Consider the following 15,105-nt stretch of genomic DNA (forward strand, 5'->3'; position numbering starts at 1 on the left):
CAAACCAGAACACTCTAGCTTTGTAATGGACCTTGAAATCTTGCATTGTGATACCACCTGTTTTGCTATTGTTGCCACAGCTCTTTTGCTATTCTGGGTCTCTTCTGGTTCCTTACAAATTTTAGAATTGTTTTTCCCTAGATCTGTGAGGAATGCTTTTGGTATTTTGATTGGGATTGCATTAACTTCATATATCTGTTTTGAAACTATGGTCATTGCAACAATATTTATTCTGCCTATCAGGAAATAGGGGATATTTTTCCATTTTCTGATTTTTCCATTCTCTTCAATCTCCTTTTACAGAGTACTCTAGTATTAGTTTGTTTGTTATTTTTTTATAGAGGATTTCCACTTCCTTTGTTAGGTTAATTCCTAAGTATTTAATTTTTCTGGAAGCTAATATGAATAATATTGTCTTCTTAATTTCTTTCTTAGTGAGTTCATTATTGGAGTACAGGAATGCTTTTGATTTTTTTTTTTTTTTGCTATTGATTTTTGTGTGATTTTTTTATCCTGCTATTGTGCTGAATTTATTAGTTCTAGGAGTCTTTTGTGGAATGTTTTGGGGGTCTTCTATGTAAAGGATCATATTATCTGCCAATAAGTATAATTTGACTTCTTTCTTTTCTGTATGTACCTTTTTATTTCTTTCTCTTGGCTGACTGCTCTGGCTTATTCAATCACTTGAACTTTGATAAAAGAACCAAAAAGTATGATGCAGAAAAGATAACTTCTTTAACAAATGGTGCTGGGAAAACTGGCTATACATAGGTAGAAGATTGAATCTAGACTTATATCTCACTATGTATTAAAATCAAATCAAAAGGGATCAATGATCTAGATATTAAAACAAAAGCAATCTGCTGGAAGATAAAATAGGTAAAACTTTTGAAGGAATAGATTGTGTTTTGTTACAGTCACTTTCCTAAAGTTTTGACTATATATTTGTCTTTCCTTTATTTTTAAGTCAAAGTTGGCTGAAATCTTTCCAGTTTATTGGAAGTTTCAAATAAAGTCAGAAATGTTTCTCAATTGTTCTGTTTACTAATCTATTGACTTCTGTATGTTCCTAAGTTTCATACTCCTTAAGTTTGTTTTGTTCATTCTTTCTGTTTTGAAACTATTAATGAATTTTCTTTAATATTAAAGAATTAAAGTATCATTTAATACAAATTAGTTTTTTTTCAAAAACCACCATGAGTACATTTCTGAAAGACTGCAACTGTGTGATATTTCTGGTTTTTGTCTTTAAACCAAGATTTATTTTGAAAAGAGTTTTAGTTCCAATTAGTAGTTGAAACTTTACAAGATTTCTTTAAGTTCAGTGTATTCTGGTCAAAGCATATGGGTGAGAGCTACCAAATTTTTGCTTTGAAGATTTTATTGAAGTGGGATTTTTTGTTTGTTTGTTTCATTGCTTTGCTCCTGTGCTTGATTTTTAAAATATTTTTTGATTACTACTGTTTTAAAATTGATTCACTTAGGAAATTCTAAAAAGAAAGTATTCTTTGTATAGTAGATGGTTTGGTACATGATTATTGAAGCAACAATAATATTTTTTTATTTTATTTGCACACTTGATCTCTCAAAAACTGAGGAAAATGAATTTGTTTCCTACAATTGTGTTGACTTTCTACCAGTTTTGTATAATAATGCACTACAAACAATGTTATGAATTTATAATTATTTTTACTTCAAAAATTTACCTTTATAAATATAAAATCACCTTACTTATACATATAACTTGTTTTTGCCTTTATATATATTTATATGTATATATATTACATTTCTAATAACTTTGCAAAATCTACATTTTTATTTGTATTTGCCTGGTATATTTTTACCCGCATTTTATTTTTAATTTTGGCAATTTGTTCCATGCTGCTTTTAAATAAACAGCATCTGTTCAACTTTTGCATTGTGATCTAATTTAGTACTTTTTATTAGTTAATGTGAATCAACCAACTCACAACTTAATATTATAAGTGGCCAGTATATTTGGTTTTCCCTCTCACAACTTGTTTGGTGGTTTCAACTTTTAATCCTCTTTATTTCTTTCTGATGTGCCTATTGGGGTATATTAACTACAGTTTTGTCCTTGTTCCTTTTCTCTCTATTGTTTCCCAGCTATTTGAAATGCAAATAGTGCCTGGTTTTTATTCAATTATCTTGAAAGAATGAAAGTTCACATCATAATAATGAAACAATATCTGTTAACTATCTTTATTAAAATGTTAGCTATTTCCTTCCCTGCTCAACTATTTTGTTATATATATTTATATGTATAATGCATATATATTGTGCACATATCACATATGTGCACATATTGTGCATCTATCCACATACATGGATAGATGATTAGATAGATAGATAGATGGTATATATGTTGGACTAGGATGTAGCTTGGTGATAGAGAGCTTGCTTAGCATATTGAAGGCCCTGGATTTGATTCCCATAGCACAGCAAAATAAATAAATACATAAATAAAAAAATAAACCATATATCATTTAGTATTCCTTACTAAATTTTGAGAAATGTTCTTATAACTGTAATACTTCATAATCATGTTGGCAATAATGATTTAAATATAGCTGTGTGGTTTAACTCCATATCCTGAGAGTTCTTTTAATTGTAATTTCCCCAAATTCTTTCCAGAGCTAGAATTCTTTCTTAGAGCTACAAGTTCTTCTTAGAATCTAAGAATCACTTTTCCATGAAGGACCAATCAATGACATAACATCGTCAGCTATTGCTGAGTGAGAAAGTTTCTCTAACACCTTCATAGAAGGACAATTTCAGTTGGTACTTAAATATTTTCCTCTAAAATATCTTGTTCTTTTAATCTCAGACATTTAGTATGTAAAGAGACACTAGTCAGATTTTTGCTTTTTAAAATTTTTCTTCTCTCTCTTTGTGGAAGCTATTTCTCTCTACCAGCAAATAAATAGAGCTTTTCCTTTGTTTTTAACATTTCCTAGCTCAATAAATTAGTCTACATTTAGGGGTGCTTCATTAACCTGTGTATTATTCATTGATGCCTAATGATTTAAAGACTCTAGTTTTAAAGATTCTGCTCTTCCCTGATATTAAAAATTGTTGCCACTACTGTGTTTGGTTTCATTTGTATTCAAATCACTATTATCAATTGTAACATTGTTTACATTTGCCCTTTCTATGTCTTTATGTTTTTAATCACTCCTCTCTCACTGTCAATTTACTCTGAAAACTTGGGAAACTTTTTTAGTTTGGCTTTTACTTAGCAGATTTGATTTTCTGCATTTTCAAATTTACTGTTTATGTTAAAATACTGTTTATGTTTATGAAGTTAGCTATTTTTAAAACTATCCCTGTTGTTTCCAGTGGGACTCCTTTGCTCTCATGCTTAAAGTGTTTTATTTAGTATTATAGTGTATTTTAACACTGAAGTATTCTCTCCCACTTCTTATAGTAATTGCTTCATCCCCCCCAGTTACTGAGAACATGTTCCTTATTTTGAACAATTACTGTATATCTTTTCTTTGTCTTGTAATTTTTTCTGCTTACTCATACTTAGAATATTCTATGCTGAATAATATGGAGATTTCAGACAATTCTATTAAATATTATTAATTTTCTGTAATCATGTTAAAATCTTTTGGGCAAAAGGGAAAGCTTTGTTTTGATGGTTGCTACTTCAACTTGTCTTAACTTTGCTTGCTGAGAGCTTTGGTGACCTCAGGAATAGGCAGTCACAGCAGGGAAAGTGTAGGTTTGATGGCCAGGACTAATCATGGGAAGTGATCATTTCCTGAGTTCAGCGCCTTCACTATATGCAGTATTCCTGTGGAATACTTGGTCTGGCAAGGATCTCTACCCCTGTAAGCCAGGCACATACTTTCCCATCTGGTGAACATTTCAGAAATACTGATGGGATCTGCAGTGTCATACCACTAGATGCAAAACTTGCTCTTTTCCCTTAAGATTCAGTTGTGGTCATGGAATTTATCTTCGTCACTTTCCTAGTCACACAGACAAAATATACAGGATATCCAGAAAGGAGGAGAGGTTTATTTTGGCTTACGTTTTAAATCGATAGTTAGCCGGGTCCAAGGCAGGAAGGCATAGTGGAAGCCCCTAGGTGGAGGAAAACAGTGCACATCGCGGTGATCTGGAAGCAGAGACCTGCTTTCTTTTTGGAAAGGTTGTGATTTTACTTTTGCTGTAGAAATACAATTTATAATGATATAATGAACTAAGGACATATGCATCTATTATTATAAAACATACATAAATTTTTATTATTAAATAATGTTTATTAGTCATAAAAGCTTCACCCAAACTTTACTTCTTTTATTTTTAAATGCATATCCTGTTATTGGTACATTTTATTTTTTTATTTTTATTTTTATTTTTTGGTACCAGGGATCAAACTTGGGAACTTATGCTTGTGAAGCAGGCAGTGGAACCACTGAGCTAAATCCCCTGCCTTATTGGTACATTTTAGGTATACAATATAATGACACTCATCATTGGAAATTAGCACCTTTACATAATCTCTCTTGGTTTTAATTTTTCCCCCTTCTCCTGCCCTCCCTTCAAGCTCTCCATGCCTTGCTGTTTACAGAGACATTGTTTCTTTTTCTTCATTTTCTCATATTAATTCTATTCCCTTCTTTCCTTCTCCCTATCCCTTCCCCTTTGCCCCTTTTCTTCCTATTTCACATTCTCTATTATACCTTTTAGGCCTTATTTACATTTTCAGTTTCTCACACTAGAGAAACTATTCGGTATTTACACGTGTGTCCTATTTATTTCACTTAAGAGTATTGCCTCAATGTGCATCCAGTTAGCTGCAAATGTCTCTAATTTCTCATTTTTTATGGCTGAGTAGTACTCTATTTTATTTTTAAAAACACAATTTCTTTATCTAGTCTCCAGTTGATGGGCATTTGGGCTGCTTCCAAGTTTTAGCTGTTACAAACTGTGCTGCTAGGAACATGGGCGCACATATATCACTGTGGTATGATTCTTTTAATTCTTTGGGGAAGATACCCAGCAGGGGAACAGCTGGGTGAAATGGGACTTCCAGTCCTAGTTCTTTGAGGTATCTGCATACTGACTTCAACGGTGGTTGCACCAGTCTACACTCCCACCAGCACTCTTTCCCCACAGCCTGGGCAGCATTTGTTACTGGTTGATTTCTTGATAGCAGCCATTCTTTCTGGGGTGAAGTGTAATATCAGCATTGTTTTCATTTGCATCTCTCAAATGACCAGTGATGTTGAACATTTTTTCATATGTTCATTTGTTTCATTTCTACTTCTTTGTCTGAGAAATGTCTGTTCACTTCAGATGCCCATTTTTGGATTGGGTCTTTACGTTTGGGAGGTCTGATCTTTTTAAATTCTTTTTAGATTCGAGATAGTAGACCTTTGTCTGAGGGACCACTGGTGAAAGATGTTTCCCACATTGTGGGTTGTCTCTTCACACTGCTGGTGGTTTCTCTTGCTGTGCAGAAGCCTTTTAATAAGAAGAGATCCCATTTGTTGATTGTTTGTGCTAGTTCATGGGCAACTGAGGTTTTGTTCATAAAATTTTTTCCTACAGCAGTGTCTTCAAGGGTTCTACCTAATCTCTGTTCCAACTGGCTCAGAATTTCTATTTTAATATTTAGATCTTTAATCCATTTTGATTTTAGTTTAGTGCATGGTGAGAGATACAGGTCTAGTTTTAATCTTTGGCAAGTTGAAGCCCAATTTTTCCAGCACCGTTTATTAAAGAGGCTATCTTTCCTCCAGTGAGGGTGTTTGGCTCCTTTATCAAAGATGAGATGGCTGAGTGTGTCTGGCATTGTTTCTGCATCTTCTAATCTGTTCCACTGGTCCTCAAGTCTGTTTCTTTGCCAGTACCATGCTGATTTTATCACAGTAGCTTTGTAGTAGAGTTGCAGGTTGGGTATTGTGATACCCCCTGCCATGTCTCTGTTACCTAGAATTGGTTTTGCTATTCTGGGTCTCTTCTTGTTCCAAATGAATTTTTGGATTGTTTTCTCGAGGTCTGTGAAGTATGCTGCTGGGATCTCAATTGGAATTGCATTAAATCTATACAGCAGTTTTGGAAGTATGGCCATTTTCACTATATTAATCCTTCCTACCCAAGAGCAGGGGATGTCTGTCCATTGTCTTATATCATCTTCAATCTGTCTTTTCAGAGTGCCATAGTTTTCAGAGAAGAGGTCTTTGATTTCTTTCATTAGGTTGATTCCTAGGTATTTCAGTTTTTTGGATGCTATTGTGAAAGGAATTGTATGCCCTATTTCTGTCTCAGTGAGTCTGTTGTTCGTGTAGAGGAAAGCTATTGATTTTTGTGTGTTGACCTTGTATCCAGCTACTCTACTGAATTTTGTTTTTAAGTCTAGGAGACTTTTGGTGGAGTTCTTGGGATCTTCTATACAGAGTATCATGTCATCTGCAAATAATAACAATTTAACTTCTTCATTTCCTATTTTTATTCCTTTTGTTTCTTTCTCTTGTCTAATTGCAATGCCTAATGTTTCCAAACTATATTGAACAGGAGTGGTGGGATAGTGGATATCCTTGTCTTATTCTTGATTTTAGTGTGAAGGATTTCAGTTTTTGACCACTCAGTATGATACTAGCTGTTGGTTTTTCATAGATGACTGTTATCAGATTGAGGTAGAGACCATCTATTCCAATTTTTTGTAGGGTTTTTATCATAAATGTGTGTTGGATTTTGTCAACGCTTTTTCTACATCTATTGAGATGATCATATGGTTTTTGTCCTTGGCTCTATTGATATAGTGTATTACATTGATTGATTTGCATATGTTGAACCATCCCTGCATCCCTAGGATGAATCCCACTTGATCAGGGTGTATGATCTTCTTGATGGTCTTCTGCATTCTATTTGCCATATCTTATTAAGGATTTTTACATCTATGCTCATTAGTGAGATTGACTTATAGTTCTCCTTTTCGGTTGGGTCTTTCTCTGCTTTGGGGATCAAGCTGATGCTTGCTTCCAGGAATGAATTTGGGAGTATTGCTTCCCTTTCAGTTTCATTGAAGAGTTTAAACAGTAGTGGCAGTAGTTCCTCTCTAAATGTCTTGTAGAATTCAGCAGAGAAGCTATCAGGACCCGGCATTTTCTTAGTTGGTAAGTTTTTTATTACATTTTCAATTTCATTGGTTGGTACTGGGTTGTTCAGAATTTTTAGGTCTTCTTCATTCAACTTTGGCAATTCATACATATCTAGGAATCTGTCCATTTCTTCTGTGTTGTCCATCTTATTGGCGTATAGGTTCTGGAAGTAGGTATTGATGATCCTCTGTATTTCTGCTGGGTCTGTTGTAATTTCACCCTTTTCATTCCTAATTGCATGGATTTGGGCCTTTTCTTTCCTTTTTCTGACAAGATTGGCTCAGGGTTTGTCAATTTTGTTGATTCTTTGGAAGAACTAACTCTTGGCTTCATTTTTTTTTTTTTTTTTGTATTGTTCTCTTCGTCTCCATTGCATTGATTTCTCCTCTGATCTTTATCATTTCCTCCCTTGTATGAGCTTTGGGGTTGTCCTGCTCTTCTTTTTCTAGAAGCTTGAGGTTCAGTATCAGGTTGTTTAATTGGGCTCGTTCTGTTTTCCTAACAAGTATTCACTGCTAATTTCCCTTGTAATACTGCTTTCATTGTGTCCCATAGATTCTGATGTGTTGTATTGTCATTGTCATTTAATTGAAGGAACTGTCTGATTTCTTCTTTAATTTCCTCTGTAACCCATTGCTTATTCAGAAGTGTGTTGTTCAATTTCCATGTGTTTTTGAAATTTTTTGAGTTTCTTTTGCTATGGATCTCCAATTTCATCACAGTATACTCTGATAATATACAGGGGATAACTTCAATTCCTTTGTACTTACTTAAACATGTTCTATGTGTGAGTATGTGGTCTATTTTGGAGAATGACCCATGTGCAGCTGAGAAGAATGTGTATTCTGATTTTGTGGGGTGGAAGACTCTGTAAACATCTGTTAAGTTCATTTGTTCAAGAGTTTGATTGAGCTGTAGTATTTCTTTGCTTGTTTTTTGTCTAGTTGATCTATTTGTGACAATGGGGTATTAAGATCCCCCACTACTATTCTATTAGTGCTTATATGATTTTTCATGTTCATTAGTATTTGTTTTATATAGTTTGGTTAACTAGTGTTTGGTGCATAGATATTTATGGTTGTCATCTCTTCCTCTTGGATCCTTCCCTTCACAAGGATGTAGTGTCCTTCTTCGTCTCTCTTAATCAGTGTTGGTTTGAAATCTACTTGATCTGCCAAGAGGATAGCTACTCCTGCTTTTTTTCTGGTTCCTGTCTCATGCAGTATTGTTTTCCACCCTTTAACTTTCAGTCTATGAGTTTCTTTTTGAATTGTGTTTCTTGTATGCAGCATATTGTTGGATCTTGCTTCTTGACCCATTCTGCCAGTCTATTTCTTTTGATTGGTGAGTTGAGACCATTAACATTGTTGGTTATAACTGATAGGTATTGAGTTTTCATTGTCATGACTTTTTCTTTTTGTTGGTTTCTCCCCCTTTGCTTTTAATTTCTTGTCATGCCTGGTGGATTCATTCTGCTGGGCTTCCTGGGGTTGTGATCCTCATTGTCTTTTTCAAGGATTTTTTTCTAAAATTTTTGGAGTACTGGTTTGGTATTCATGAGGCTCCTAAGGTGCTCTTTGTCACGAAAGTATCTTATTTCATTATCAATTTTGAAAGATAGTTTTGCAGAGTACATCAATCTGGGTTGGAGGCTGTTTTCCTTTAGGGCTTGGAATACATCACTCCATGCTCTTCTTGCCTTGAGGGCTTGCATTGAGAAGTCTCCTGTAATTCTGATGGGCTTTCCTTTGTATGTGATGTGTTTCTTTTATCTAACTGCTTGTAGAACTTTTTTTCTTCTGTTGGGTTTCTGGAATCTTAATAATTATATGCCTATGTATACTTTTTTTGATCAAGGCTAGTTGGAGTCCTATATGCCTCACTTATCTGCATATCAAGTTCTTTTCCCCTGCTTGGGAAGTTTTCTGCCATCACTTCTGTGAACAGTTTTTTTATGTCATCTGCACTCTCTCCTGTTTCTTCATTGACTCCAATCAGTCATATGTTATTCTTCTTTGCATCATCTAGCAGCTGCTGGATTGATTTCTTGTGGTCCCTTACTATTTTATAGAAATTTTTCTTTTCCTTGTCACTAATTGCAATCTTATCTTCTATATCTGAAATTCTGTCCTCACATTGTCTCATTCTGCTGTGTAAACTTTCAATGGAGTTTTTAATCTCCTGGAAATCTGTTTGCATCTGTTTTATGGATTCCGTTTGTTTCTTCTGTTTTGATTCCATCATGTTCCTCAGCTCCTCTATTTTTCTTAATCTGTGTCCTCTCCAAATTTGTTAATCATGTCTTTCCCTGTGGGCACAGTCTCTGCTGTTATGTGAGAAATTATTTCTGATTTCATTTTTTCCAGATCCTCTTTCATTGCTAGTTCTGGGAGTCCAGGTAGTTGAGTATCAGAGTGTTCCATCTCGTTTCCCTTTGGGGTTGCTGTAGGTGATCTGGAAGTCTGGTTCTGCGACTTGTTTACATGTCTTCTCATTTCGACCAGGGAAGGGGTAGGGGGTGCTGCTGGTGCCTGCGCAGTTCACCTCCTCTGTGCTGGTAGCAGTGGTAGGTTGGCCTGGAAGGTCCTACGCTGCAGTGGGAGCTCTGGCATGTTGACCTGGAAGCCTCCTCTCTGCTGGGAGCTGTAGCAGGTTGACCTCAAACTTTACTTCTATGTCATGTTTGAAAGTATACATTCTCCATAGTCTTCCATTAGGCTGACTTGAGTTTCTTTCTGGCAAAGGTTTCTCACAATTGTTCTTGATTTTAGTCTTCTTTTTCCATTATTTTAAGGCAGAATAATTTCTTTTAAGTACAACTTCCATTCTGTTTTCCTCCACAAATTTGGGATGGCATCACAAGGAGTCACACTTTAAGTAAGATGATTAATGAGAGCTGGTAAATCCAGAGAAGATTTCTGTCTTTCCTGTGTCAAGCTGCCAAACAAGAGTCAGGTTTAGCTTCTGTCACTTCCTCGCCAACATGTGGTAAGACTTCACACTTTGTTGAAGGAGCCTCATTCTTCTCAGATCATTTCCTTATCCCCATTATTGGTGCCTTGTCACAGTTTCAGAGATGTCAGATGACCCCCAGGCCTGTAAGCCCATTACAAGGATGTACAGCATGGCAGAGAGTACATAATAAGGAAAGCTGTTCACTTCACGGTGGCCAGGAAGAAAAGAAAAATAAAGGAGGAGCTGGGTCCTAATATCCCCTACAAAGGGTATTCCCCAACATGTCTAGAAGACTTTCAAATGGACCCCATCTCTTAAAGATTCTACCACATCCTAGTAGTGCCATGAGTCAGGGACAAACCCACATTTAAGAGGCATTAGTCCAAATCATAGCAAGTAAAACATATACTCTTTTACTCATATGAAAAAAAGTGAATATTAAGGCAAGAGATGCTTATGTATGTATGCATTATTACCTAAATTTATGATTTTTAGAATCATGTTCTCAAATTTATTTATTTTTATTGTAATATTTCACTTCATGCCTAATAGTCAATAAAACTTCATTTCTTATCAATGATCACTCATTATTCTTTCTAGAAATTTTCAAACCCAGATCTTTTCTTCTTTTCTTAAGCAAGGTATTGCAGAGTACTTCATTGAAAAGATTTAGGTGCTCAGGCAAATTTAATATTCTCTGCTATTTAAAAAAAATTCTCTGTCTGTTCATCTACTTTGACTTTTTCCTAAGGCTAAAAGTTATCCCCCTTGATTTCCAAGCTCAAAGATTGCTCCTTTTCACTTGATTTCATTCAATCCTTCTTATTTCAAGACAAAGTGCTCTTAAATAACTTTTCTTTCTAAATCTTTAATTTCTTATTTTTCATTAAATCCTTTTTTTTTTTCCTGCTTTCAGGAAAGCATAACTCTTTCTAACACTAGGAAATTTCTCATTGGTTCTATTTTGTCCCTATTTTTCTACCCTTACTTTAAATTTCTTTTCTTTTTTCTTTTTTTTTTTTTTGGTACCAGGGATTGAACTTGGGACCTTGTGCTTGAAAGGCAGGCACTAGAACCATTGAGGTTTAGCTCATTTAATTAATTTATTTCTTTATAACCCATTAATTGTTTACCCACTGTTATGATTGTATTTAAATTGTACTTTTAAAAAGTACATCAGTATTATATATATTAATACTATATAATATTTAGCCTATTATGTAATGTATTTTTCTTAATATTTCCTTTCCTTCTTAAACCCTTCAGCAAATTGCCAATGATATTTAGCATTCTGTCTGACATCTTCTTGACTGTGCTGTTATCCTTCCCAAATTAAATTTGCAACTTGATCTAGGCAAGAACCTCTCTTTAACTCCAACTAGTCATCTCATTTGGTATTGTGCTAATTTGACTTGCTTTCTCTCATCAGCCAAAGAAGAGTCCCACTTGGAGTTTGGACTCTGCTCATGATTTTCCCTTTCAACTGGAATGTGCACTCACATTAGGGTATCCTTGAGAGCTCAGTCTAAATACCAGCTCACCTAAAAAGCTTTTATAATCACTCTAGCCCTCAAGGCCTATGATCTTTAGAAACAAGGGTAAAATAAGTCTTTTTTCCTTTTCTTTTTTCTGATTCAAAATACTTGAATTGCAGTCTTGCATTTTTGATTTATTTGGTCAGTAACATTATCTAACGTTTCTGTTTTTCCATCTAAAAGGTGAGGAAATTCATTCTTCCTTGATCTACCTCTCTGGATTGCTACAAGTGAAAATAAAATAATGCACATAGAGTCATTTTATAAATTTTAAAATGTGAATCAAGCATGCCATTATCACAAATAAATTGTGTACTAGCTGGCTGTCTTGTATTGCTTTTGTACATTATTCTTTTATATTGTTTCTAAATTCAGTGTTGTCACTTAAATTTCAATGTGTTTATTTTGTCTACCTAATAATATTTTGAATTCTTTGGGGTCAGATGAATTCAATTTTGGTTAGTTTTAAAGTTAAAGATCTAGTGGCATAATGGTTTTGCTTCCTATTAATGTATGAAATCCATTTCTGAGAAGTTTGCACTGTTCTTCTGGCCACATGGAGATGGTAAGCTGAAGATACCAGATAAGAACACTTTTAGCCAAAAGGGCCAACAAGAATATGAAAACAAATGATTGATCTGTTTCAGATTTCTAGGACTGTCTTGATGTATTTAAATAGACTTATAGAAAACAGCAAGTAGATAAAAGGTACTAAAGCTTTGGTTTGTTACATGTTTTTCATTGAAATATGCTCTCCATAAAATAAAACAACCACATTTTTCAAATGAGTATTAGTTTGAATTTTGACAAATTTAAGCTTAGTCATTGCTTCAGTTAAGACGTAGAATATTTCTATTACTCCAGTGTTCCTCCTAGTCAGTTACTCCTACTCTGAGATACAACTACTGTTATGATTTCCTCACATAAATAAAATAATAAAGTATGTACTCTTTTTTTCTTGGCTCCTCTCAGTCAACACAGTATTTCTGTGTTTAGATTTAGCCATTTTGTTGTATATAACAGTATTTCATAATTTTTTTGTTGTTGGGTAGTACTCTACTATATATCTTATGTTTTCTTCATTCACCTATTGATGAATATTTGAGTTGTTTCTGTGTTTTAGCTATTATGAAAAAGATTGGTGTGAATATTCTAGAATAGGTCTTTTGTACGTATATATTTTCATTACTCTTGAGGTTTTCAGACTTAATAAAAATCAAGGCCAATGATGCTTCCAAGAGACATATTTTTAAAATAATAATAAAGACAGGTTAAAAGTAAAATAATAGCACTAAAGAAAAGAGAGCTGATTTGGCTATATTAATTTTAAATAAATTATATTTTGAGACAAAGTATACTTACAGATAAAAATGATCATTTCATATAAATGAAAGGGCTGATTTGTGCCAGACATAACAATCTTAAAAGTATATAATAAAATAATAGATTCAAAATCCAAGAAAAAAAATGGCAAAACTCCAGTGAGTCAATAAATCTACAATTATTAGAGATTTTAATAATCTTTTCTCAGTAGTTGATAAAGCAAAAAGACAAAAATTAGTAAAGACACAGAATACTCAGATAGTATTTTCAATTATCAAGCATGCAAATCTAATTGACATTTGTAGAATATTACACTAGCAGCTGCAGAATATGCATGATTTTCCAGCACACATGACCATATACTAGGCCATAAAATAAATTTCAAGCCATTTCAAAGATGACTTGACTTGTCTACAATGAAATTAAATTAGAAAAAAGTAACATATGTAGAGAAAGCCTTTAAAAAAACAAAGCAACATATTTCTGAATAATTCATCTATTTATCAAAGAAAGAATCATGAAGAAACTTAGAAAATAGTCTAATCTCAGTGACAATTAAAATATAACATGTTTAAACATCTGTATATTCCTGCTTTAACTATTTTGTCATCTTAGGAACTGGTTAATCCATTAACATTTCATTCTCTTCAGAAAAAAATGAGGAGAAAAGGGTGGGCTGAAAAATAGACTGAGCACTGAAAATCATGGGGCACATGCCCCTCATCAGCCAATGTTTTTATCCACTCTAATTGTAATGAAGTCATTGGATCTAGGTTAAGCCAATAGGGAAACTTCTTTTCAGTATGCCAATAAATAGAATAGTAAATAAACATCTTGACATTTTTTGATATGTCTCAATGAGTGGTGTGTCTGATGGTTCCATTTTCACTCAATAATATTGTAGTGGAAATATTTTGGATAATGCTAATATTGACTGAGATTATAATTAAAGAATAAGTAAGATACTGATTAAAGAGGTGGATAGGCAACCAAGGAAATTTGTGAAATGTCTGTTATGAGATATGAGACAAAACCATCTGCCTCTGATTTTGGTTTAATCCTTAATGAAAATAAGAAGCCTGATTGAATGATCTCTTGGGGGCTCCCTTCCAAACACAAAATCCATTATTTTAATTAGTATTGACTATGGTGCCAACGTAAGAAAAAAACTTAAGATCTTATGATGATTTAAATCTATATCTCTCCAGTCTTCTAATGTATAAATTTTTATTCAGAAAAATATTTTCTTTACAGAACTCAAACCATTATCCTGCCATTATCCTGTCTTTTATGAGAAACCAAAAGAAAACTCAGCTTGCAATTTGTGATCACGATTTGAACTTTTCAAGAAATGTGTGAGTCATTTCTCACTCTTTGATAATTCCAAGGTTTTGCTTTTATGGATCAGAAGTAGCTTTTAATTTTGGGGGCATATTTTGTTTGGTCAAGAGTGAGAAAAATAAATGAGAAATGTCATTTATGAGTATGAACCCAGGTATAAATATGCAGAAAGCAAATAGTCACTTTACAGAATGATGGCAATGATGAGTTTTCCTGAGTCTTTGTCCTTCCCGCTTTTTCAGCCTGGTCTTTTTCTTATGTCTTTTTTAGAGGAAACTAGTGTAGCAATATGGTAGGGTGGAAATCACATAAATCTAACATATGTGGGCTTCTGCGTCTGTGTACATGGATGAGATGCTGTCCAAAATCTAACCATCTTATGAGTTCCAGCCATACATTTAAAATTCACATACATGGAATTGCACAGGGAAAATTTAAATATAGAGTGCAGGAGATAATTTGTCTTTGTTTTAAATGTGTCCTTTCTTCATTTATTCTTGCAGGCACATTTTGGATTTTAATAATGTTAAGAAACAGAAGAAAATGAATTATTAAAGTTATATTGCATTTACGTTTCAAAAGAATGTTTCACATCCAATAATCTGAATTCATTTCAATAACAACCTTATGGATTTAACCAGGACTAAAACTATCTTTATTCTGAGGAGGAGAGAAAATATTATATAAGTATTTTTAAATCCAATGATCAAGAGTTCAAGTGAACGAATGACCAGAGTGGCTAAATCTTTGTTTGCATTACCCATAGTGTAATAGGAGTAATTATAAGTAAAGAAATGTGTTGATGAAAGTAG

At 33.7% G+C, this 15,105-nt stretch overlaps 1 protein-coding gene across 5 annotated transcripts in view; it reads left to right on the top strand.

The window, feature by feature from the left end:
- Scn2a (sodium voltage-gated channel alpha subunit 2) overlaps nucleotides 1-15,105 on the top strand; it is a 144,012-nt gene that overhangs the window by 20,654 nt on the left and 108,253 nt on the right. For 3 of the 5 annotated variants that reach the window (XM_087199763.1, XM_087199749.1, XM_087199746.1), the window contains exon 2: nucleotides 14,207-14,307. The exons of the other annotated variants lie outside the window; for them this stretch is intronic. Coding sequence is in view for 2 of the 3 variants with exons in the window: in XM_087199749.1 (XP_087055875.1) it covers nucleotides 14,243-14,307 (65 nt within the window). In the remaining variant the exon portion in view is untranslated. The remainder of the gene's footprint in view (nucleotides 1-14,206; nucleotides 14,308-15,105) is intronic. 5 annotated transcript variants of the gene reach the window in all.

Source organism: Heterocephalus glaber, unplaced genomic scaffold, assembly GCF_053883595.1.
Source record: "Heterocephalus glaber isolate CG9 unplaced genomic scaffold, H.glaber_assembly_v1.0 deba00000347, whole genome shotgun sequence".
NCBI lineage: Eukaryota > Metazoa > Chordata > Mammalia > Rodentia > Bathyergidae > Heterocephalus > Heterocephalus glaber.